We start from the raw sequence: 26,734 nt of genomic DNA, 5'->3' as shown, positions 1-26,734 counted from the left end.
TGTGTGTGGTACTAGTTTCTTACTTAAGGTTCAGAAGCCTAGTGTTACGTAGGTAGACCGTACCGGCTCTGCGCCACAGATAACCCGAGGCTAATAGAGTCAGTACGGTATGCCGTCTGACAAGTCCCCCACAAGGTCGCCCCAATCATGGCGGAGGGCGGAGGCACACCGAAGCTGGACGTCGTGGTGCAGTCCGCCAAAAACCTCATCAACCTCGAGAGACTCGGGAAGAGTGACCCTTACTGTATCGTGGAGTACAAAGGTATGGGTACATGTTGGTTGTAACAGTTGAAATGCATGTCCGCGTATGGATGAGAGTCAACCTAGTGGTGAACCTAGCAATAGTTACTGACAATCGCAGCCATAGGCGTTTTTTAGCTTTCCCGTGATTGTCCCATTTCGCACAAACGATGTAGGACGCCATTTGGTCGGTGATTTATACAGTTACTGCTTGTCCTCACGTGGTTAGCTCCATATGCGCATACTGCTCCGTTTTCAAACATTCAACACAGAAGGCTGTAACTTTTACTCTACTATGTGCATACTTTCATACAATGGTTCCTGTTTCTTTGGCGTCCCAAATTGCTCAACCCGATCCCTACATGTTTATGTTTATCGATGTATCGATGAAGTCTTTGTAGGTATCAGGGGGCAATGTGAATATCTAACGCCATCAACGTTCGGCTGGATGTTGCTGGCGCAAATCTGTTCAGTAGTGAATGATAGAAATATTAAGCAGCTCCTGTGTAATCAAGCAATAATCGAGCTGTGTTGAAGAATTCGTTATTCCGACGTACAATAGTGATGAGAGCTTGTTACAGTTATAAATTGCAGGGCCTCTGTATACTCGATAGTTTCATACAAAGTGCTAATTTAGGGCTTAGGTGTGACAAAATGTCTGATATGCCTTACAGAAATGGCAGGCTTGTGACGGAACAATAGATCTGTCATACAATTATGTGGGTCGCTAAAACACTGGGAGTGACCTTGGAGACCCTTCTGGATTAAATTGTGAACACAACCGAGTCTAACTACTTTATACATCACTTCCATGGCCGGTGGTGATACGAACAATTGATAATTGATCCACATATGTAAGTTAAGGCAAAGAAAGGAATAACTAAACCTACCAAAAAGCAATGAAAATCGACTTCGCTAGTAGGGGGCGTGATGTTAGTGCTAGCGCCTTGGGCGTATTGAACTGTACACGGGACTGGAGAACAGTCTATCATGTGGTGTTCAGCTCAACAAAGATACAAACCAAGATATATCAATATTTCAACCATCGGTACTGTAGATAGATGCTTGCTTTCGTGACAGAAGGCTCTTCTATTGACTTATTTTACATTCTTCTCTTACTTAGAGCCAATTAATGTGTTTGGGACCTTTTATCTGGCCCGACTGCGTAGGAATCCAGATGACATGGGTCATGCCAAACAACTGTTTTCTCATTTACCTTGATATTTTGCTATGATACGGATTAGTAGCCTGCTACTAATTTCAATCGATCGTTAAAAGTAATTTCTGATGTTATGAGACGCCATTAGGAATCCGTTTGAGCGTATCGAGTGGAACTGTTGTGGCGACCTCACGTGTACCCCGGGGGTGTGTTACGCGCAGGGATGACATGGATGGCAGCCATTTGCAATGGTGTTCGCTCGTGTCACACGCAAACGGTGAAACATACACCGAAAAGTGGATACTCGCTGTTGTAAAATTATCCATAGTGAACACGTTAGCTCACTATAGCTCACGCTTGTTTCTGTAGAGGACAGGTAGAGTAATTTTGCAACCATTTGCAAAATTGAAAGAAAAAAAGACCGAAATACCCATTATTCCACGTAGAGCTATGCAGACAGATCTTCGGCATAAGTATACTTTAACACTGTTGCCCCAACGTTCAACATGTATAGTACAAGGTTATGGTCGTCAGCAATCTGAAAGATCTATTTTTGATGTTTTTCAGGTGAAGAACAACAAACCGATGTGATTAGCAATGACCTAAACCCAAAATGGAACAAGGTATGTGACTCCTCCATTGGTTTTCCCCATCTGACGGGCATGATGTCTGTCAAAAATAACGCACTTTTATTCAAAAGCGATCATGATGCTTTAAAAACAAATTCTAGCCCGTAACAAATGCATATAAAATGCTTGGGCGTATTTCATTATGGAAAACAGATCTATAATGGTTACAGCACGATAGCCCGTAAGAAGTGTTAGAAGAATTAAATTCTACCTTTATACACGTTAATATGTTAAGCTTACAAGTTAATGTGTTATGTCAATGACACGCAGATGTGTTCTCTAATTACCAAAAGATCAATGGAATAGCTGTGGTCTCTGTCAAACGTTAACCTTTTTTTTCGTTATGTGACAACTGGCAGACTCTGACCTTTCAACTCCATGGTCAAGCCGTTACCGCCAACGAACTTCTCAAGATCACCGTGAAGGACCATGAGGTCATCGGTAGGGACAGGTGAGACACGTCATGGCTTACTCAGAACTAGCAGTCAGCCACTGGTGTCAGATGTATTGGTATACAGCTAGTGGTGTAAATAATGTACCCCCAGGCACGGTCACAGTTGAAAGGGGCTTCTGACCATGTGAAGAAGTTCACTTCAGTTAATATAAGGTAGCAAAATCTTCATCACGATGAAGGCGGCTGCCTGAACCGAAGGAAGAAAGGAAGAAGAAAGTTCCTGTCCAATGCATATCAGAATGCACTTACGTCTGTATGAAGAACTCTTGTTTTGGTTTCAACAGACGTCTTGCCTTTGTGGTTGAGCTGTTTTTATTGCGCATTTGTATAGGAATTGGGGTTTGAAGGGGATGTCACTTATGATTTGTGGTGTTTGTGAGGTGTAAGTGTTTTGACTTTTTTTCCTATGCGCCTACTCTGAAACATGCACAATCTTCACTCCCACACTTCCTCAGACTGCTCGGTCAGTGCGATGTGCCACTGAGAAATGTGGCGACTGGCCCCAACCGCTCGTGCCAAGTTGACCTCAAGCTGAAAGATGGCAGCCGTCAACCAACACAGGTGGGTTCATGCAGCGTAAATCTCTTTCAGAGTCCGAGGGCAAATAATGTCACAGTAAGTAATGATGAATTCAGAGCAGAATCTTTAAGAAGTTGTAAAAGAATACCCCATCTTGCAAGTCTAAACTAGTGTCTTTTTTCGTACATTTCAGCAAACGATTAAGCTAAAGCTAGACTACACACCACCACCACCAGGTAAGAAAATCAACGACCAAACTTTTAACATCTGTGATGGTAAATTCAAAAATAAAAGCCAGAAATAAAGTTGTACTGATCATGATGCCGATATGATTCCATTCCAGGGACAGGCACTCCAGGAGGACCAGGCCTTCCAGAGGGGGGAGGAGTCGCAGGGTAAGATATTGGCTATCAGTAGTATGGAAGGGGAAAAAGAGGGTCTTTTATTGTTATTGATACTCTCTTTCATTTTCATCTTGATGTTAGTCTTTTTGCTCATTCTGATGAAATGTCTTTCCATTATGATCACTTACAGAATTCTTGCTCCCAGCACATTCTTTTCCAGCAGTCCTCTTGTTCCCAGTACACTTGTTGCACCAGTGTTTCCACTGACCTGTTCTAATGTCTGTTCCAGGCTAACACTGAGCAGTTTACCCCAGAACTTATCAACATCACCGGAAGATTTCCAGGTAGACAAATTCAGGAAAGATGACGTTGTTGTCTAGCTAAGTCACAATAATTTTTTTTATTATCATTTATGTCTGTTAGATCTGTTCAAGTCAAGATTACGTTGCTACCCAGGCACTGTTATCACATTGCAACCACCAAGTGACAAAGAAATGACCTGAACCAGGACCTGATCCTGTTTGGTAGAAAGATTGCCCTCTAGTGAAATCATATCAAACTGCAGCTGAAAAAAAGCAAAAGAGTTTTGTCCCCTACTGTGTTTGAAGCCACTACTTGAGATTGTTACTTTGATCATATTAGTTTTCAGCAAATTAAGTTTTCTTTGCTTCCGTCAGGAATATGGGTTCACAAAATCATTTCATAAAAATAACATCAAACAGTAAATCAAACGCAATAACTAACCTTTAATAATCTGCTGACTAGGTTCGTATCCGGGTGGTCGAGGGCCGTCAGATCGAGGGCAGCGATGTTTCTCCTGTGGTGAAGGTCACTGTCAGCAACCAGAGTAAACAGACCCGAGCGGCGAAACACACCTCAAGTCCATACTTCGACCAGGTGGGTGGTTTTAAAGTGACAGGTGTATAACGACCAGGTGTATCCTCGGAAAGTTTCCACACAAGTTACGTCCCTTCCAATTTTACGATAAACATGTACAAATACAAGAAGAAATGGCTATGCCAATTTCGAAAATGTCTAAATTTCCTCAGTTGATACCATGCAGTTAGAAAAAAGCGAAGGTTAGACGTGACAAGTTGTTCGGTGTAATATAACCAGCTGCTGTCGCGCCGCGTGCCTGCGAAGTTGATGTGTTACGCAGAAGGGCGGTTATACCGGCTACATAGATACAGATACAGATGATTTCTCACTAAAACACTTTTTATGTCTCCCCTTTTCAGTTGTTTTTCTTCAACTTCAATGAGTCTCCTGCTGAGCTATTCACGGATTGGATTGAATTTGAGGTAAAAGTTAATATCACTCATGAACATTTAAAAACCTGTTGCCACAAACTCTAAGGTGATCTACAATTTTAGATTATACTATTTTGCAATATATCACTGGTCTACCAAGGTTCTGAATGGCCATTTAAATGACAAATTTTGTTCCTTTTTTGCAGGTTTCAAATGCAAAGAAATTTCGTAGCAACTCATTGATTGGAATGTTTAAGGTAAGCAATGGTGGAAACTTTATTGGAACTTTAAATGCTATCAAAGGGAATGACAGAGCTAGCCATGTATTTGGCACGGGCAAGGCAAATGAAACAAATTGAGAGATGTCATAGTAAAACAAAATTGTTTGATAAATTGATAGTAACTTGAACCCTGAGAGAGATATGGGCGAGAAAAAACAGTATTCATTTAGATGGAATTTGTGCATTATAGTCTATTTTTTGTTGATTGGGTCAATGTTTCTTTATATTTCAGATACCGATTGGAGTCATTTATATCCAAGAAGGTATGTCGTAATTTCAGATGGCTTTTGAATACCCCAAACAAATAAACAAATCAATCAATCAATCCATCAATCATAGAATCTTTGATTATCTCTTAACTTATCCACACTTGACAAATAACGTTACAAATGTACTCACACCAGTAAAACATAACCTGAGGAAGACCAGCTGTGTCTTTACGAAAATAAACCCTGATGTTGAGTATGTTTGAACCCACAGGTCACAGTTTTCAGAGAAAATGGCTGCTGCTCAGCAACCCGGACGACCCGACAGGAGGGGCCAAAGGTTATCTCAAGGTCACGATGATCGTCCTTGGACCTGGCGATGAAGCTCCAGTAAGTCACGTTTCTGTCAAATGTAGTTAACGTTACTCATAAACAAATGTCATGTCCTCAGATCTGATGACACAATATCATGCCTAATAGTATTGTTCATCTTCATGTCTCAAAAGTTCTTTCTTTCACATTAGTAGAGTCTTTACTTGTGAAATTCTGCCTCATTAAAACTGTTAATGAGTGAGTTGTAGTTATCCTGTTTTTCAGCACCCTTTCAGTCATTAACATCATTCATTCATTCATAGTTTAGTATCTTGAGTGTTATATATTTAGTTTAGAACTAATTTTAGTGGTGTAGATTAGAAACTATACTAACTTTCCTGTAGTATTCACCTCCTCCTTCTACCTTCTTTCATCATATGTTTAGTCTTCCAAGCAGACCAGTGACTCTGAGGTATGTAGTGTATCCGTAGCTTGTACTTACTTTTACTTGGTAAAGTCTCCTCCTCCTTTGCCTGAGTTTCCTGCATCAAGGGTCTTCCGTTTGTGCATACCATTCTCTCTCCATCCCTGGCAATCTCGGGCCAGTGCCAAGTCTAGTCTTGAAGCTTTACGTGTATATACGTATGTACTATAACTGAAGAATAATTCAACAGCTGCAGTGGAGGGAGCTTTTTACGCATTTATGCATAACTGTGTGTAAGGTTTGGTAAAGGCTTGTAAACAAATGATGTTGTTTTGCCTTGTCTGTAACGTTGCTTCATGCTTCCAAGGAGCCAGGGGGGCCAGAGAATGGCCAAGATCATGCTGTCTGCTGTCTTTTATACACACTGTTACTATAAAGTATAATCAACATTCTCCTTTGCCTCTTTCTAAGGTGAAAGGAGATTGTTTTATGGTTGAGTCCACATGAGATTGAAAATTGTAAATGTGTATGAGAATGAATAAATAGGATAAGAATGCCTTTCATTCTAGCACAATGTACAAAGCGAGAAAAATAAAGAAAAATCTAATCTTTGATCTGCAGCATGTAACATTTACAATACTAAGGTTGAGGCCTGGCCAAAATCAATGTGTCTGTGACATCCATGATAAACGAGTGTATGGCTTTCTGCTAACGTCTTTTTGTTTTGGCTTTCCACAGCAATCTGGAAAAGGAACAGAGGGTGAAGACGATGTAGAGTCGTAAGTACAGGGTCAGATTACTTCTTGCACAATTAATTACATAGGATTTCTTTTTTTCCGATTTCCTAGGTCTATAATCATTAGTGTTCCTATCAACAAAGCAACATAATGTCACAACATTTGTCCACTGTAGAAACCTTCTACGTCCAGCTGGAGTACAGCTCCGCCCAGCCACTCTCTCACTGAAGGTCTTCCAGGCTGAGGACGTTCCACAGAGTAAGACATGTATTGATAGGAAATGGTGTTGCATGGTTCCTACATTATCAGCCACCTGAACTGAACATGCAGCATATCCTAAGGCACATGCAATGTAAATTACATTTAGATAGACAGTAAAACTGGCACCCACCTTTTGCTGGCATAAGGATGGAGCATTTTGTTTTTTCAAATCAGTTCGTCAGAACCTGATGTTGCCAACGAGTTTCACGAAGAAAGGCGGCTCAATTGTTACTGTAGCAGCATCTCTTCAGCCTAGGTCAGAAACATCAATGCTTGAGACAAGGATGACTTCACTGACCCACTTTGATGAATACCATCCAAATACACGGTCAAACAGGCCTGCCCCTGATGCTGAACACCATTCTCAAATTTAAATAGTTCTGTCCTTGATGTTGAGCACATGCCTCACAGTCTAACCAACCTGTCCTTGGTGCTGAACACTTGCCTCACAGTCTAATCAACCTGTTCTTGGTGCTGAACACATGCCTCACAGTCTAACCAACCTGTCCTTGGTGCTGAACACTTGCCTCACAGTCTAATCAACCTGTTCTTGGTGCTGAACACATGCCTCACAGTCTAACCAACCTGTCCTTGGTGCTGAACACTTGCCTCACAGTCTAACCAACCTGTCCTTGGTGCTGAACACTTGCCTCACAGTCTAACCAACCTGTCCTTGGTGCTGAACACTTGCCTCACAGTCTAACCAACCTGTCCTTGGTGCTGAACACATGCCTCACAGTCTAACTAGCCTGTCCTTGGTGCTGAACACTTGCCTCACAGTCTAATCAACCTGTTCTTGGTGCTGAACACATGCCTCACAGTCTAACCAACCTGTCCTTGGTGCTGAACACTTGCCTCAGAGTCTAATCAACCTGTCCTTGGTGCTAAAAACATGCCTCACAGTCTAATCAACCTGTTCTTGGTGCTGAACACATGCCTCACAGTCTAATCAACCTGTCCTTGGCGCTGAACACATGCCTCACAGTCTAATCAACCTGTCCTTGGTGCTGAACACATGCATCGCAGTCTAATCAACCTGTTCTTGGTGCTGAAAACATGCCTCACAGTCTAATCAACCTGTCCTTGGTGCTGAACACATGCATCGCAGTCTAATCAACCTGTCCTTGGCGCTGAACACATGCCTCACAGTCTAATCAACCTGTCCTTGGTGCTGAACACATGCATCGCAGTCTAATCAACCTGTCCTTGGCGCTGAACACATGCCTCACAGTCTAATCAACCTGTCCTTGGTGCTGAACACATGCCCCACAGTCTAACCAACCTGTCCTTGGTGCTGAACACATGCCTCACAGTCTAATCAACCTGTCCTTGGTGCTGAACACATGCCTCACAGTCTAACCAGCCTGTCCTTGGTGCTGAACACTTGCCTCACAGTCTAATCAACCTGTCCTTGGTGCTGAACACATGCCTCACAGTCTAATCAACCTGTCCTTGGTGCTGAGCACATGCCTCTGCGTCTAATCAACCTGTTCTTGGTGCTGAACACATGCCTCACAGTCTAACCAGCCTGTCCTTGGTGCTGAACACTTGCCTCACAGTCTAATCAACCTGTCCTTGGTGCTGAACACATGCCTCACAGTCTAATCAACCTGTCCTTGGTGCTGAACACTTGCCTCACAGTCTAATCAACCTGTCCTTGGTGCTGAACACTTGCCTCACAGTCTAATCAACCTGTCCTTGGTGCTGAACACATGCCTCACAGTCTAATCAACCTGTTCTTGGTGCTGAACACATGCCTCACAGTCTAATCAACCTGTCCTTGGCGCTGAACACATGCCTCACAGTCTAATCAACCTGTCCTTGGTGCTGAACACATGCATCGCAGTCTAATCAACCTGTTCTTGGTGCTGAAAACATGCCTCACAGTCTAATCAACCTGTCCTTGGTGCTGAACACATGCATCGCAGTCTAATCAACCTGTCCTTGGCGCTGAACACATGCCTCACAGTCTAATCAACCTGTCCTTGGTGCTGAACACATGCATCGCAGTCTAATCAACCTGTCCTTGGCGCTGAACACATGCCTCACAGTCTAATCAACCTGTCCTTGGTGCTGAACACATGCCCCACAGTCTAACCAACCTGTCCTTGGTGCTGAACACATGCCTCACAGTCTAATCAACCTGTCCTTGGTGCTGAACACATGCCTCACAGTCTAACCAGCCTGTCCTTGGTGCTGAACACTTGCCTCACAGTCTAATCAACCTGTCCTTGGTGCTGAACACATGCCTCACAGTCTAATCAACCTGTCCTTGGTGCTGAGCACATGCCTCTGCGTCTAATCAACCTGTTCTTGGTGCTGAACACATGCCTCACAGTCTAACCAGCCTGTCCTTGGTGCTGAACACTTGCCTCACAGTCTAATCAACCTGTCCTTGGTGCTGAACACATGCCTCACAGTCTAATCAACCTGTCCTTGGTGCTGAACACTTGCCTCACAGTCTAATCAACCTGTCCTTGGTGCTGAACACTTGCCTCACAGTCTAATCAACCTGTCCTTGGTGCTGAACACATGCCTCACAGTCTAATCAACCTGTCCTTGGTGCTGAACACATGCATCGCAGTCTAATCAACCTGTCCTTGGTGCTGAACACCTTCCGCATAATAGTCAAATAGACATGTCCCTGAAAACAGGTTCATGTAAATGAGTCATTTGTCTATGAAAGTATGGCGTTACATTTAGCGGAAATAACCTTTCTCCTACAGTGGACAGTGCAGCCTTAGAAGGCATCAAGAACCTGTTTGGAGCAGGCACTGAATCAAAGAAGCTTGTGGACCCCTATTTACAATTGGAATTCGCCGGCAAAAAGGTAAAACTTTGAATGTACTTGCTTTCTGACCTTACTTTAAGGATAAGATGGCAAACAAGTATTGAAAGATATTCAAACTTTTTAAAGATATGCTGGTCGTGTTTAATTTGTACTGCCAATTGTTGATAAAACATTCTTGATGATTGCTTGATCTGAACACTATTTGATCTCTGTGTTTCAGGTGAAAACAAAAACAATGTACAAGACAAACTGCCCAGAGTGGAATGAAGAACTCAAGATTGCATTTCAAGTGAGAACCATGAACAGAATGGAAACTCTTTCTTTATTGCTACAACATGAAACTGCAATATGGATTTTCAACTATTTGTGTTTTTAAAAGTTCTGCATAATATCACACATGCACAGATTTCATAGTTTTATCATTTTTGCAACCAAACACTCTGAATGTTTCTTGATTTCTTTCACCCTCTCCAGTTTCCGTCTATGTGTAACAAAATCAAGCTGACACTCAAGGACTGGTAAGCTTTATTCCTTATAGAAATATCCGACATGTTTTCCTTACAATCTTACCATTGCTTGTGCCTCGTGGTTGATGTTATTCATGTTGATTTGCCCCTTTGATGATAATGACATCATTTTTTCTCCACCACCCCAGGGACCGGTTTGGCAATGATGACACCATAGCGACTGTGTTCCTGGATGTTGCTGAGGTATCATGGCCGGCTGGGGCTCATGGTAAGAAAAACTACAATCTAGCACTCAGACTGTGAAGGTTGGTTAGTGTATTCGCATCGATCAGTTGGATCTGAGCGATGAGAACACACACTTAAGCCTATTGTACATGTTCCCAACTTGTTACACATGTTAAGTGCATTATATCAGTACAAATTGTGATTATGTTTTCCGCAGGTTTCCTTCCCTGCATGGGTCCAGCCTTCATCAACTTCTATGGCGGACCTCGAGAATTCAGTGTACTACCTGATGGATATGATGATCTTAACAAGGGCAAGGTACTTCATCTGTAATAGTTTATCTTAGGCACTGATAAAAACGGTTTTTGTATAAGTAGTTATGGACAAAACGGTATAGAAATGGGCCTGAGGTCCCCATATGTTGAATGTTTGCCAGAGAATAAGCTGATAATCTATTTGTCCACCCAGGGTGAGGGCGTGGCGTACAGAGGTCGTGTACTGATGCAGCTGAGCACGAAGATGGGGGAGCAGCCGGAGGGTGGAACAGAAGTCATCGACATCCAGGAAGAGGACCTCCCCACTGTCGATGTACGAAAACTTCAGATCTTAATTTGGAAAGTCACAGGCTGTCCAGATGATGTTATACAAACTACAGCATCATGTGAAAAGAAGAGTTAAGAAAATAGAAGTCACGTAAAAATGGAATACGTTTTCAAAGTCAAAGTGAATACTAAAAAACTATGCTATTTCCTTAAACATTCCAACGCTAAGACACAAAATTAATTCCCTGCAGAAATTCATGAGACGACGACGGTTTCGCCTGGCTGTGTTCATGCTCTCCGCCACGAGGATGAGGGAAAAGGACACAGATGCGCCCATATCCTTTGAAGTCTCCGTCGGCAACTTCGGAGATATTCTTGACGCTTCCACACCCCCGTCTTCGTCTTCAACACAGGTGAGCCCTGTTCTTCTTCTATCTCTTAGTCTAACTATTTGACCATTTGGGCGCCACAGAAGATATGGCAACCAGTTTTCTCCTCCCTTGTCGGTTTTCTTTTTTCTTAGCGTTTCACTCAGTGTCACGCCTGTTCATTCTTTGATGCTATCCTCCCATCCATCTTTGCCATCTTTGCATCTTTCTTCCTCCTTGGACGGTTATGATACAGAGGTTTGGGTCCTGTTACACGGGTGTAATATTTCTAGGTAATGATTACAGTTTGTCATACTACCAACTGATTAAACTTGTTCATGTGTATGTATTCATGATTCTTCAACATTGAATTCTTCGACATGTCCGCAGCCCACCAACGCAGCGTTTGATGGCACCTATTACTACTACCTCCCCTGGGGGAAAAAGAAGCCCGTTCTGACACTGCTGTGTAGCATCGAGGACATCCGCTTCAGAGTTCAGGCCTACAATCAGCTCAACAACATCATAGACACCATAGTAGGTCTCAGCTCTGTGTTATCTAGATTTTACACGAACATTTGGTGATGCTACTTTTTCACAATACAGCTGCAGAGCTTTATTTTGAAGGTAAAGATAAGAAGTTGTAAAGACGATATGCGCATTCTTGGCGTCTACGGGCTTCACCAATGGATTCTAGAAACTTTTGACTTTGTAGTCATTGCTACAAGATCTAGGAACACATCATGAATGCTTTTGATTTTTTTCCAGAATCGCCATCTTAACCGAATCGCCGTGTGCCAACGTGCTAAGGCGTCACAGCAGGTGCTTCTTACCTTGGCAACTGCACTCCTGGATGCTGTCATTGTGAACTGCAAGTATGTGCTATGATACTTTTCTTGAACAGTTTACAGTATAACTGCAGTCTTAAAATATGACCTCTGCACAAATTCTATGCACCACGATGACATGATTGAAAGAATAGTGTTCATTACCATTTACTTGCATTGCTATCTAATGATCTGTTCAAAAGACCATGTTTTCTATACATTGATGTAAACTAAATGATAGTCTTTGATATATCATTTTCAAGGAAACCATTGCCTGCTCCGTTTGAGGACCAAGCAGCAACTGAGATGGACAACAGTATTGCTGTAGTTAGGAGAGTAGAGTTAAGGAAGATCGTGGAGGATGCCTCCACACTGAGGAGCCAAGAGGAGGCACCTTTTGATGTGGAGACAGTCGTCAGCAAGGCGGAAGGATATGTCGGAATGCTGAAGAATTTGGCACGAGGGGTCAGTTGTAAAATCTTCTGTTTAGCCAGCTACCCGAATGTACATTCGGGAATATTTTTGGCATGAAAATCTAACAGCGCTTTATTGATAGCACTCTTTTCTTTTACTTAACAATGATGAACATTTTGGAAAAACAAAATGCGATGGAAATGTTTGCAGCTCATAAGGCTAGCATTTGGATGATCTGCTTGTCTCCTTGTGAGGACTAGACCATTGCTTTTCACTGTAATAAAAAAAGAACATAAAAAAGCCATTTTGGAAACTCTTCAACCTAACCAGTGGGGGCCTTTACAGTGTATGATTTCCGTCTTTGCCTTACCTCAGGGGTGCGGCCGATTTGAATGAGAGGTGATGAAATGTATAGGAAGTATTATATGTTAAACTTTGCCTCTGCAGCCCCCAAGCAGCATGCCAGACATCATGATCTGGATGATCGGCGGGGAGAAGAAGAAGATTGCCTACTACCGCATCCCTGCTCACGAGGTTCTGTACTCGCCCAACCCAGACCACAGGGGGAAGTTCTGTGGTAAAACCCAGACCATTGTCATGAAGGTGAGCTTTTCAAATTATATTCATATCCCTACCATTTCCACAGGAATCTTTGTATCATTGATGGGTAATGATATTTTAAATTGATATAATGCGTGTTTTATCAATTTCACCCAGTTGAAAAAAAAAGTGTTTTTGTGTTTAGTGTGCGTTTATAAGGATGTAAGTCTGATCACCGGACGTAATATGCCTTTCGCACCAATATGAATACGTAACTAGTTTTTAAGGCGCAAGCTATGTAAACGGCAGAACAATTCAGGGCTAGTTTCGAACCCTGCCACATCATCGTACAGTGCCCAATTGGGACATATATATCATTATCATTATTTTCATTTTTGACATATCTTTAGTTGTCTGTTCCTCAATGTCTGACCAATGTCTTAAACATTCACTCCTGTATTTGATTCAGTACTTGGGGAAGAAGGATAAGAAGAGGTTGCCGTGCCAGCTGCGTCTGAACCTGTGGTTCGGGCTGCAGCGTCAGGCTCACCTGTTCACACGGCAGGGTGCAGAGGGCGTCATCAACGTGTACGCAGAGACGTACCAGAACCAGGTGACGGCTCGTTTTGTTGTTGCGACATGCAGATACTTTTCTATGGTCTCCAGCTGCTGGATCACACTGTCGGATGTTGTAATCCCTTGCTCACTGTTAGAGATCTGAAACCCTGAGCTGCATGCTAGCACTATTTTAGAATCCTTTCAGAGGAGTTACAGATTATCAGTCACAGATTATTCTGTACATTTAAGAATGCCAGGCATCTTGCATTCGTATCTCAAGGAGCCAGTGCGACAAGCTTAAGAGTTGTTGATTGACAAGTCAGATTTCTAACTTAAGCGGTAGGTACTACAGACGCTCCATGTTGTCTTGACGAGAGGTTGATGATATTTCTTTCTCAGCACCGGGGCCTTATTCACGGCTGGGAGGATTGCCATGGGGACGACCGGCCGGCCTGGTCTGACGTGGCTGGGCTGGTGCGCCTGCCGAAGGACAACTTTGTTCCCGCGGAGGGATGGAAGTGGGCGGGGCCTTGGTTTGTGGACCCTGACCCAAGGTGAGCTGGAAACTGTCTTTATTGCAGTGAGGTAGTAATTGCTTTACATTTCCAGTCTGTCTGGTTTTCAACACTTGTAATTATGTTTTTGTGGTAATCATGTGCAAACGTACATTTGATCATTTATTGTTAGAATTTGTTCGTTCGTTCGTTCAGACCCTTGTAGTGCCTAATGCCACAAAGGGCAGCAGGTTTCCTTGCTCTTTCAGTAGCGGGGCATATTTCTACAGGGAGCAATTCCCCTATTGTAACGATTATCTAAGATTTTATGATACATTATTGGTCACTACATTGACATGTACCTATAAAAACGCAGCAACTTACGTCTTATAACAGAAATATTGGCTATCTTTGTCCTCCAATCTATGTTTTTGTTCATAAGTTTTAAAGTGATATTTTCTTTATTTGACAGCATGTTCCTGGGAAAAGATGCAGGATTCAAAACCTTTGTGGAAGAAGTGTATGAACATGAGGTCCGGCAGGGCCCGGGACGGTCATGGGAAAAGGACAAGGATGAAGCAAAGATTTGGACAGACAGTAGTAACAAACCTGCTGACCGCAAGGACCAGGTGGCCTGTGCCGAGGGCTGGGAGTGGTCAGCGGACTGGGAGGCCGACTTAAACAGGGCAGTCGACGAAGAAGGTGAGCTGTTGAGAGCAGTAATCTCCAATCAGATATATCGGTGGCAAGGCAGTATCAAAAGGCCAACGACTATCGGTGGCTTTGGATACTCGTTGGATCTTTTGATACTGCCTTGCCACCAATTGAACTGCTTGGAGATTATAGAGCAGTGCAACATGAAACAGATTTTGTAATTGATAGTCATTCCGGATAAATCTATATACAAACGATGCCTACAGTTCTTGTTTTTGGATGATTCTTCTGCTCCCATTTCCTTGTAAGTAGCTATAGCAAGAACATGCTAATGAGAGTGTGTCCTTCTCGAGTCCAGGCTGGGAGTACAGTGTGGAGGTGTTCACCGGTGCGTGGACAGGCGTGGAGAAACAGTTCCACCTGTGCCGCCGGAAACGGTGGATCCGGAAACGGGAGAGAGTCGCAGAGGCTGACAGTAAGAAAGTGAGTTAGGACAACAATCAATGGGGAGAGCTTTGTAGTTTGGTGTCTGATCCGGAATTCCAGAAAAAGTTGTAATGACAAGAGACGAGAAAAGTGTTTTAAAAAGCATGATGTTTTGAACAACGACCTTCTAGACATACTAACTTGTAAGTACCTTGCTAATTGTTACCCATGAAAACTAGTGTCCTGTTGGAGGTCTGCTGCCTCGAAGTGCATATCTTTTTTCATTGACATTCATGTATATCTATGTCAGGAGGAGCTGATGAAGGGTGGTGGTTGGATGTACGCCACCACGTGGTCCTCCCGGTTTGAAGCAGAGGAGGGTTTTGCAGACATGGTCCGGCACCGTCGATGGCACCGGAAGATGGTTCCCGAGGAAGAGGCAGAGGGTGCCTTCCTTACACTGGGGGCCACAGCTATGGTAAAGTACTTTAGACATTTGTATAAGCATATTGTTTATTACATGGTTATGGTGGTGATGAGAACAAGATGAGCATGGGACAAGGTGAAAGCGAGAACATCTTTTGGTTTCATTAGGATGTGATGGGCTTGTATTTCATTTCAAACTAAAAATGGCAGCAACGTGCTTTAAGCTTTTAGACACTTTATATGCCATATCTATTCTATAACAGTGTTTCCTGCTGTCTTTAATTGATATCACAGAAAGCTGAAGGGAAGGAGGACAAACAGAAAATGGGGGCAATGTACGCACCGCGGGTCATGCTCAGTTATGAAAGTAAGTGTGTAGTCATCCTCTCAATGTTCTTCTACATCGTATAACACAGTAACTCTTAGTCAGAAAAAAAAAACAAGCAACCTGATGACCAGTTACTTAGTAGGCTCACAGGAACTTGCCTCTTGCCGCGTACGCATCTGTCGACGTGACAGGAGACACCATCAGTAGACAATGTAGTGCCGGGATAGATCCCTCAAAAGTCATAGATTTATCATCTGAAATCAATTGTCTTGAAACTTATATAAAGGACTTAACTAATGACCTTACCATCTAAAACATACCAATGTGTACCCTGTACCCAGAGCACCATGTGTACCAGCTGAGATGTTACCTGTACCAGGGAAGGGACCTGCCCGTCATGGATGAGGAAACTGTGGCAGGTAGATAGACTCTTGGATATTTCAAGTCAGCTCTCCTTCACTTCACTTCTTGGAATTAATCAGATAAAGGCCCTTGCAGAGAGAGGCAAATACACAGTCTAAGTTTTAGAAAGGCTGACGACCACAGACATCTATTTTCCTGTTGATGTGAGTTAAGGATTCATGTACAGTACACGTCTTTTGACCAAGATTCCCGTCTTCCACAACAGGTGACCTCCTGGGCGGGAACAAGGATGTTTCTTGCGGTAAGAACATTTGAATGTTGATAGCAAAGCAGTAAAGCAAAGAACCAAATTTGCACCGTAGTTTAATCTCTGAAGTCAACATGCATTAATGATAGAATACATGTATACAAAGTAATGCAAGCTCTGTGATGGTGACCACAAGGTGATTGGAAAACCAGTGACTGTGCTTTGTCTACTTCTTTTTAATCACTCACTCACACTCACTCCGTCGGGCTCGGAATCTTCCTTCAAGTTGTTTGATGTATGCCTTGTGCGGTCTTTCACGACTTCTGTTTCCATGATTAGGATTGCCTTTATATTCAGTGAGGCACATATTCAGCACGAAATGCCTGTCCTTACAGTACGAAATGTACCAGAAAATGTGCATAAGCCTACAGTCTAACATCCCTTCTGTGACAGACCCGTTCTGCCGAGTGTCCTTCCTGAACCACACGGCTCTGACGGAGATCAAGAGATACACCCTCAACCCCACCTGGGACCAGACCCTCATCATTGACAACATCCAGATCTACGCAGATCCCGACAAGCTGGCCGAGGATCCGCCCGTCATCTTCACGTCTGTGCTAGATTATGATGCAATGGTCAGTCACAAATGTTCAACTCAACATATTCTGATATCTAATTTTAATTAGGGGTCCACAGTAGTGGATGGTGTATAGGTGACCAAGCGTTGCCTGCTTTGAGTTGGCTCCGTCTGTTTCAAAATGACAAATACTAATTTTACATGGCTCAAAAATATAAAAAGTGGTATGGATGAAAATTGATATCAAATCGTTACCATTTTTTTTCACAAATCGTCTTGAGTAGAAAATTTGTTTGTTTTCCAGGGAAAGCCTGAGTATATTGGGCGGAGTACGAGCGTACCCATGGTGAAGTTAAGTGGAGGGAGAGACCCACGGAAACCTCGTCTGGGCTGGTACCCCATCAACACCAGGGAAGGCACTAATGCAGGCCAGCTGCTGGCTGCCTTCGAACTGTACATTGTAAGTACAAAGTACGCTTGTGAGTAACGTCTTTCACAGAAAAGAGGTCAGCAAAATGCCATCAAATGGGTAACAGGTGTGTGATAAATGCGAGCACATAACGTTATGTCACAAAAGTGTACACAGCAAAAATGCTGTAGAGATATTTCTTTGAGCAGGAATATCATAGCATAAATTAGCAGAGAATTGATGTCATAATTTGTTATTAGGATGATGGACAGCTGCCACCGCCTCCACCAATGCACGAGGACAGTGAGACGCTGTTCCGGGTGCCTTCAGACATCCGACCGCAGATGCAGAGAACAGGAATAGAGGTATGTCAACCGTCTCAAAACACTTTAAAACTGTTTCTGACGAAACATCGCCATGCGTTCGAAGACAGTTCCAGGAGACATAAATCAACATTGACAAATCAAAATAAAACAATTACATGCATAGCCTGCTCACATTGACATTGTAACCTGAACTAATTTGATGTAATCTGCCTTTTGATGTTTATTATGAACAGGATGACATGTTATGAATGGATTGCTATTGTAATTCGTGAGCAGGCATAAAGGTATATGGCCTAGCACTAACACTAGCGCATTGAACGTTGGAAGTATACGTGAGTGTGCAAGGCCTTTAAGACACCCTGTTTTACATTTTTGTCGACAGGTGCTCTGTTGGGGTGTGCGTAAACTAAAGAAATACCATCTGAGGAACGTGACGTCACCACAGTGTGAGTTTGAAATCGGTGGGAACGTCATGAAGTCGCCTGTCATCAAGTCAGTCGAGCAGAACCCAAACTTTCCAGAACCCTTGCTCTTCTTCGACGTGGTGAGCATGATTTCAAGCCCTCTCAGTTTGTAAAATGTAAATCTTTTTATCCTCCACTACCCTCAAATAAATCTACATAATATATGTTTCATGAGCCAGAATGTCACAAAAAGTATGAATGGCAGCAGCAAGAATATATATTATCACTAACGTCAAATTGTTCCATTTTCTTTACAGTATTTACCAAGGGAAGACCTGTACATGCCTCCAATGACTATCAAAGTCCGTGACCACCGACTGTTCGGCCGTAAACCAGTTGTTGGCAGATACGTGATCTCCAACCTTGCACCGTTCTCCGTGGAACCTGAAAAGCAAACTGGATCAGAGGAAGGGGAGGGTCAGTATGAGCTGTTATCTGTTACCAAATGTGTTAATCTTCCTGAACATACATTTGTAATGCATACAAACATAAGACATACAAACTAAATAAAAGTCATTTTAGATTTTAGTGGCCAAAGTTTGCAATGCCTGAGTGCTTTTCTTTAGATGATTCCATTAATGTTATACCTATTCATGTTCTCTCCAGAAGGACAACAACAACAGGAGGAGGAGGAGGTAGAACCAGAGGAACCACCCCCAGAGGAGGACCACACTGTGCTTGAGATTGAGCCTCCCTCAGAAGAGCCAAAAGAAAAGGTACATCTTAAACAGTCAAAACGGTTGGGGGTTATATTGCAGATAACTTTTGATAATAATGCTGCACCAATATGTTTATTTCCTCATAGAAACTTTACAATGTTTTTGATACAATTTGAAGTACAATGTACTTCGTTTATAAAAAAAGGGGCATTTCTGTTACAGGAAACAGACACATTGCTTGGGAAATTAGCTGGAACGTCAAAGGTAAGAAGATTGAAAACTGCATGCCATACCCACAGACATTTGCTTTGGAATGCTCTAAATGCCATTCACTTAAAACTATGTCATTGCTCAATATTTGGATATCATTAAATTGTGTATGAACATATATTGCAATGAAAAATGACTAAGGTGGCTATTTTTGGGTGGGTAGATCTTTGCCCAACTAAAAAGTGCCATTTACTGGTGGGAATTTGGATTCTTGTCATGGTTGCAAGGTGTACGACAATGGGTTAAGCCATCTAGTGGATTTCTTTTAAACAGTCGATAACAAGCTGTAGATCAAACTGTAAGGAATATACCGTTACAAATGGAATATACTCAGCTCTCTCTGTACTGCCAAGTTGGTCAATTTTCGACACGTATTCTGTTCATCCTCTCAGTTCCTTGGTGGTCTCATCATGCCCATTGATACTATCGTACCAGGAGACAACAAAGAAGCAGCAGGGTCAAAACGTGGAAGCAAATCCTCACAGGTGTGCTTCTCATTAATTCGAATTGACTGTGATATAATAGACAAGGCTAATATGTTACTCACCAGTGAAGGTATAAAATAGCTCATCCAAATTCAGTGATCTTTTTCAAACCCCAAAATGTTAAACTTTTATGTTGCAATGATGCGACATGTATTTCATCTTTGCAATTGACCATACGCTATGGTTTGTGCGCATGAAAATTTGATTAGAGGACGAAATTCAGCATCTTCGGCACATTAGTACAACTATGAAATGGTACTAGTACATACACACATGTATCTAGTTATGTTAATTTACATAATTCATGTGTGCTGCATGTTTCTCTTAATAAGCATCACTCTCTGTCCTTCACATGTTCCCTAGGCACCAGACGAGGAGACAGAGGAGGATATAGACTGGTGGTGTAAATTCTACGCCTCCATCGGAGACGAGCAGCAAGCAGGCAGCTACCTAAAGCACGGGTACGACACCATGGAGGTTAGTGCAAACATCGCCATACTGCTGCTCATCCGTCAAAAGAAGCAAAAACCCAGTCTGCATTTCAGGAATTTTTGTTGCCTAACCCATTATTTTGATTGAAAAAGATGCCTATTGTTATAAAATTAGTGCCTTGTATCATAATAGTTTGTCTTTGTTCGAACCTCTAACTTCCAGGACTATGGAATCTCACCCATACGGCGAGCAGTGGGGTCACTAATCCACTATGCCACAGGGACACACTACACAAATTACAGATAAGAAAATAATGAACTATAGACTCTTTGGTCTAAAGAAGTCGTACTAAGTGATGTTCAAGGATGTTTCTGGTCGGTTTATGACCGATGTAATTTTCGTATAATGTCCAGGTTTACGACAGTCCACTCGAGACGATAAAGGAGTTTGATCACCTTGAGGATTTCACGTCAGCCTTCCACTTGGAGAGAGGGAAGAAAGGCGACTCTGATGACGAGGATGATGATGAGTCTGTGGGAGAAGTCAAGGTGTGGAAGCCTGGTTGTACTCTATTCTTTCTAATCAGTACTTTGGTGTGTAGAGCTCTAGTGGTTAGCAATGCCAGTGGACTATAATGGTACGCTTTCAAATACTGTCACAGTAATGTGGTGTGTACAGCTCCAGTAACTAGTGGTTAACAATGGAGTATGATGTTGCACTTTCAGATATCAAAACAATGCAAAGTGTCAACACTGAGGAAATATAAATAGATAAATCTAGAAAAGGTTGGAATTGAAGTGGATCATGTTTAACTCTTTTCTTGCTTGGGCAAAAAATGATGTCGATGATGATGATGATGATGATGTTTTGTAGGCAAAGTTCCGCCTGTACCCTCTACCAGCTGATCCCCGTGAGCCTCTCCCTGCCAAGATGCTGGACCGATATCCCGACCCGGACCCTGTGGAGTGTGTTGTCCGGGTGTATGTTATCCGCGCCATGACCTTACAGCCCCAAGACATGAACGGACTGGTAGGCACAGGCCATACAAACTGGTGTATTTGAAATCTTGTTGTTTTGACCAATGATTTGTATGATTCTAAAATGTCCATAATGTGTTAACATTGTATGACTGTATAATTCTACAATGTTCATAATGTGTTAACATTGTTGGCACAGATGAGAAAGCCTGAACTAACTTTTTTCCACAGGCTGACCCGTTCCTTCAACTAAGACTAGGCAAGGACAAGAAGTCTGATCGTGAAAATTATGTGCCAAACACATTAGAACCAGTTTTTGGAAGGTATGTACTTTCTTGTGCTGTAGAAAGTATTCATTACTCACATTTCAGTATCGGTTTCTCAACCACTGACTTAATTTGTCATTGGTAGCAAGATGACGGATCTTACGTCATCTCTACACCTTATTTCTAAACCCCTAACAGGGGGGTCAGTTGAGGATTTTGATGTCTTGAAGTGGCGTATTAGCTACTGATTTTACTTGTGTGCTTAAGGTATCTTGATAAATGACAAGTATTACAAGAAATGCTACATTGAGTTCATTAGCTAAGTCTGATTGCTTAAAGATGCCTTCCAAAGAGAGACAAGTTGTCATGACTTCTGCCCCTGATACATGTTATGTTATTTCAGCTTTTTTGAGCTGTCTGCTTCGATCCCACTCGAGAAGGATCTAGAGATCCGGGTGTACGACATGGATCTCATCTCCAGGGATGATCTCATTGGATCCACGGTCATTGATCTGGAGAACAGACTGCTGACTAGACACAGGGGAACCTGTGGCCTACCTCAGACATACACCATGTGAGTAACTATTGTTCAGACGGTATGAAAGGTATACAATATTACAGTACTGTTATTTTAAGAAGCTTTGAAATACAGTGTTCATATATCATATGAATCAATTAATGACAATGCATTAAGGCGAGAGAGTTTAGTGAGTTCTACAGCATTAAGGAGTGCCGACAAAATTCTTGTTGCTTTAAGTTACAACGTTTGACGTTTCTTACAGTGACGGACCGAATGTGTGGAGAGACGTTCAAGAGCCCAAAGCAATATTGGAAAGCCTGGCAGAGCGGGACGACATCGACAAACCTGTGTATGATGGGACAAACAAACTCAAGTTCAATGGCAAAACTTACAGATTGGAAACCTTTGGTAGGTCTGGACAGTTAACATGCATTTTCCAACATGCACCATGGAAGATTAGTCATGAAAATGCTATCACTCATCATGACTTTGTTTAACTTATGGTACGCTTTTGTGTTCTGACCAGAAAATGGGAAGAAGCTACCGAAGCATGCCGGCCCGGCGGAGCAGCGACTGGCCCTACATGTGCTGAGGGAGCAGAACCTGGTGCCTGAACATGTGGAGACACGGCCACTGTACAGTAAGATGCAGCCGGGGCTGGAACAGGTGCGTGTTAAATAATTGATACAAGGCATTCTAATGTTATGAACTGTTGCGGTACTGTTAATTCATAATAGGATGGACAGGTTAAGGGGTTGATTCATGAACTTGGAATTAAAAGTGCTCCATGTTACATTACTTTTTGTTATTAGCGAATGATGTCTTTTTGTCACGATGCTGTACACTAAAACATCGTAGTATAGCATGCTGTAAGCCTTTACATAATTTCTAACCCTGTGTTACACAGGGAAGGTTACAGCTGTGGGTAGACATCTTCCCAAAGGACCTGGGCCAGCCTCCACCACCTGTGGATGTCACTCCTCGTCTGGCTAAGAAGTAAGCTGATAACGATGTTGCTCATTTATATATCATGTACTGGCACATTTTGAAGAATACGGTCTCCACAATTTGAAACATACCCCCTATACCCATGCTTACAAATTGATGACTGTGAGATTGAAGAGCTTTTCTCTGCTTTGAATATGGTACAGAAAAATAGTGTGCTCAGAACGTCTTGTGCTGGCGTTTGTCTGTTGTTGACCAGGTATGAGTTGCGGGTGATCATCTGGAACACAGCTGATGTCTATCTGGAGGAGACGTCAATCACAGGAGAACAGATGAGTGACATCTACATCAAAGGGTAGGTGATCACATCACGTATACGTATCTATCTGAAACAGGTTCTAAGGTAAACTTATCAGGATTGGGCAAAGTCTGATTTTGATCGCACACCTCAAATTGGTTTCTCTTAACCTTTCCAGGTGGATCACTGGTCTGGAGGATGACAAACAGAAGACTGACATCCATTACAGGTACATGTATATGCAATTATGTGATGCTTTCACTTTTTAGATCTCCACTGGCTATGTTTATACTTGTAACTGTTATTCTTTCTGCAGTTTAGATATGTAGATTACTGTTCTTTTATTGGACAGGTCACTGGATGGGACCGGCATGTTCAACTGGCGGTTTATCTTTCCATTTGAATACCTGCCAGCAGAAAAGATGGTTTACATTGCCAAGAAGGTAAGTTCAGAATGTTTGTATTCGTTAATTCTTATATCTATACGTACTGTAATGACTCTTCTATGTGGTACATAGGTAACTGGTTTTAGTGTCCTTTTAACAAACCTGTAAGCCCTGTCTAGCTGGTAATATTAGATGACATAAATGAGCCATATGCATGCCAATGAGTTAAATTTTTCATTTAATTGGAACACTCTTCTTCTGTGGATTGATAACTTTGGATCATGTACCGTTTTTGTATTCATGACAATTTGCTGGATTCTGTACTTAACATTGTGTTTGGTTTTCAAAGGAACATTTCTGGAGTCTGGACAAGACAGTAGCCAAGAAACCGCTGCAGCTTAACATCCAGGTCTGGGACAACGACAAATTCTCCTACGATGACTGGCTAGGTAAGAAATATCAAACAAATGTCATTTTCAAGTTATATTGTCTACATTCAAATGAGACAGTCCAGGAACTAAGACCCTGTTGTCATCTTCAGGTGAAGTCACACTCGACCTAAATGAGCTGGTTATGCCTGCCACGTCTGAAAAGAAGTGTGGACTTCACCAGCTGCCCAGTCTGAACCCAGACGAGGAGTCTTCAGGTGTTCTGGGGTTCCTTGGACTGGGTGAGAGACCCCCGCCAATCTGTCTCTTCAGACAGAAGACAAGCAAAGGGTGGTGGCCGGTTTTCCTGGCGACAGAAGGAACAAGGGAGCTCAGGGTTTGTTTCAAAACATTGTTTTCAGTTAAAAAAAGACTTATTATTCAATTTGGTAATTACACGCAATGCTAGAACACCTTTCAAAGTATATGTCACATGACATTAATGTGATGCAGGGAGACTTAATTTCTAGAAATGAAGAAACGTAAAGTGACAAAGCATAGAAATAGAATTTCAAATTAAGGTGGTTCATCTTAGGGTAATGTAGGGTATACCATTGCTGAAGATGTAAAATTAAACATTTTATGTGACATTAGAAATATCTGTCATTTAAATCTAAGAGGAAGCATTTTGGATAATGGCGAGGTACATCTCAAACAAAGACACTCACGCCTCATGAAAATTATAGGCAGACAAATTACAGAAAAACCAAAGTGATTAAGCCTTTCAACTTAACAGGGCAAGGTGGAGATGACTCTGGAGATCCTGACAGAAGATGAGGCAATGGAGAAAGAAGCTGGAAAAGGGCAGAAAGACCCCAACATGAACCCAACCCTGGAGAAGCCCAAGTAAGTAACAATTATTGTTATAATTCAGTTTCAGAAAAAGTTGAGAATAGAATGATATTTCTCATATCAATTGCAATGACCAGTTCATGCCTGGACAATGTGATGTCAATGTCAGTCTCCCCAATACAGATACAAGCTGAGTTTATCTTTTGTTCCCATTGACAATGATATTTTGGTAATTTTCTGCCTTGCAGCCGCCCCTCTACCTCTTTCCTGTGGTTCACCAGTCCGTTCCGCACCCTCCGTATCATCATCTGGAGGAACTACAAGTGGTACATCATTGGTGGCCTCATCATCCTTATCATTGCAGCCATCATTGTGCTCTTCATGTATAACATGCCGGTAAGACTCATCTTTCTTTCTCCTCCTTCCCTCTTCCCAAAGTCTTATTTTCTTGTCCTACTACCCTCAAACTCCCCATGTCTTTCTTCACACCTCCTTCTCTTCTTCTCCTCCCTCTTTGCTCCATCACCTGACATACCCCTTTTTCCAACTCTTTGACAGAGTCTAAAATGGATCTGTAGTCATTGTAACAATAACCTCGATTAATAGTTTTTTTCTAACACAGCTATCTTTGCTTTTTTGACAGGGCTACATTGCAAAGAAAATCATCGGTGCCTGAGTGACAATGAACATGAAGAATATTGGAATCGCATTACTCAGCAGCGAGTCAAAATCATGCAAAATAGGAACCTCCATCGTTAAGTACACTACATAACCACATATCGCAATGTGTCAAACCTATGCAACACATAAATCATTACATTGCTCTGTATGTACGTTTCGGTGTCAAAGTCATTGTGTTATACATAGAGTGTTTCGAAGTTGATATCATATTATTATAAGTGCAATCATCAATATGTACATGAAGAAAAGTCAAGTTCAGATTTAACATTGAATCAATGCTCTTGTACAAGTACAAGTATAGAAAGATGTGAAGCTTTTTACATAATGTATATATGCACATAATAACAATTATAGTTGGCACGGTATATGATGCACGTTGCACTACTGCTACTTGATTTTAAGTCACTGATCATTAACCACACGAACAAAATGGATTTTGGACAGACCAGGAAGTAAGTTGGGGTTCTGTGAGGATAAAAAAAAATTCAGAGCTTTTAAGGATACAGGAAGAGCAAAATGATATGTTGAAATGTTGATATTTCAAATAATATGACAATCCCTGCACAACATCAGGCAAAACTGATACAGTTGTGTTATACGCCACATTTTATTGTGCAATAAATGAATGGATACTTCATTTCATATATATGATGCCACATGGAGCGTCAGGGTTATGTTATTTATGTTTTTTCTGTACAGGGCCCTCGCTTGTCAGATCATTGCGTTCTAATAAATAATGTGATGATGTTCACCTGTAAATTATTACAAACTTGTGCAAAGGTTTCCAAACTAACAGAGGTAGACAAACTAACAATAAACAAAGCATTCGGTACCAGTGTCTTTCTCCTATGTGTTAAAGTTGATGAATATTTGACAACTTACACAAATAAATAGGTTTTCATAGTTTTCTTTTGTTTACTACTATACTTTATAGTGAGTTTATACATTGAAAATTTTGTAGAATAAAAAAGAAGATACTAAGCATTACAGGAACTTCTTCCCAGACATCATGAAAGCCACGAGGAAACGATGCTGTTGTGTTGAAGCATGGAAACATCAGCTTGAGTGGTATTAGAGGAGTTGCGATTCCTGGATAGATACTGTTGTACAGGCGCCAGGGTTAAAAGGTGAGAAAAAGTGATGAAGGACATTGTGATAGATGACAAGGCTATTGGACATGATGTGAACTTAATGTCATGATAATATGGAGAGTAAAGTATGATATTTTCTAAGAGTTCGGCAGTAGATTTGATTTGAGGACGATAAGGATGATTTAACCCACTCCCCCAGGCACGTCTGAAAACATGCCGCTTTCAGATCGGCAAATGTACTT

General features: G+C 42.0%; 1 protein-coding gene across 2 annotated transcripts; it reads left to right on the top strand.

Moving 5' to 3' along the window:
* The first annotated feature begins 129 nt into the window (after nt 1–129).
* Nucleotides 130–26,072, top strand: LOC136431055 (myoferlin-like). Of its 2 annotated transcripts, XM_066422252.1 has the most exons (58): nt 130–262; nt 1,967–2,022; nt 2,388–2,479; nt 2,938–3,043; nt 3,195–3,237; nt 3,345–3,396; nt 3,635–3,689; nt 4,111–4,242; nt 4,584–4,646; nt 4,802–4,852; nt 5,109–5,139; nt 5,357–5,472; nt 5,840–5,866; nt 6,557–6,597; nt 6,731–6,813; nt 9,543–9,646; nt 9,828–9,896; nt 10,082–10,125; nt 10,263–10,342; nt 10,517–10,617; nt 10,768–10,887; nt 11,093–11,254; nt 11,600–11,746; nt 11,978–12,084; nt 12,300–12,501; nt 12,898–13,053; nt 13,460–13,603; nt 13,948–14,102; nt 14,515–14,744; nt 15,055–15,179; nt 15,433–15,600; nt 15,843–15,915; nt 16,218–16,295; nt 16,505–16,540; nt 16,940–17,121; nt 17,368–17,523; nt 17,733–17,837; nt 18,181–18,342; nt 18,520–18,679; nt 18,869–18,978; nt 19,144–19,185; nt 19,584–19,676; nt 20,040–20,153; nt 20,522–20,656; nt 20,982–21,137; nt 21,317–21,408; nt 21,755–21,925; nt 22,134–22,279; nt 22,398–22,537; nt 22,779–22,867; nt 23,076–23,171; nt 23,293–23,343; nt 23,467–23,557; nt 23,850–23,949; nt 24,042–24,265; nt 24,665–24,774; nt 24,969–25,116; nt 25,364–26,072. In XM_066422252.1, the coding sequence occupies exons 1-58, from the start codon at nt 148–150 to the stop codon at nt 25,394–25,396; spliced, it is 6,270 nt and encodes a 2,089-aa protein (XP_066278349.1). In that variant the 5' UTR covers nt 130–147; the 3' UTR covers nt 25,397–26,072. The 2 variants fall into 2 exon arrangements, with proteins under 2 accessions (XP_066278349.1, XP_066278350.1); XM_066422253.1 differs by lacking the exon at nt 5,840–5,866.
* Nucleotides 26,073–26,734: the final 662 nt, after the last annotated feature.

The sequence above is a fragment of the Branchiostoma lanceolatum genome, chromosome 3, assembly GCF_035083965.1.
Source record: "Branchiostoma lanceolatum isolate klBraLanc5 chromosome 3, klBraLanc5.hap2, whole genome shotgun sequence".
Taxonomy (NCBI): domain Eukaryota; kingdom Metazoa; phylum Chordata; class Leptocardii; order Amphioxiformes; family Branchiostomatidae; genus Branchiostoma; species Branchiostoma lanceolatum.
This window is presented reverse-complemented; position numbering and strand designations above follow the sequence as displayed.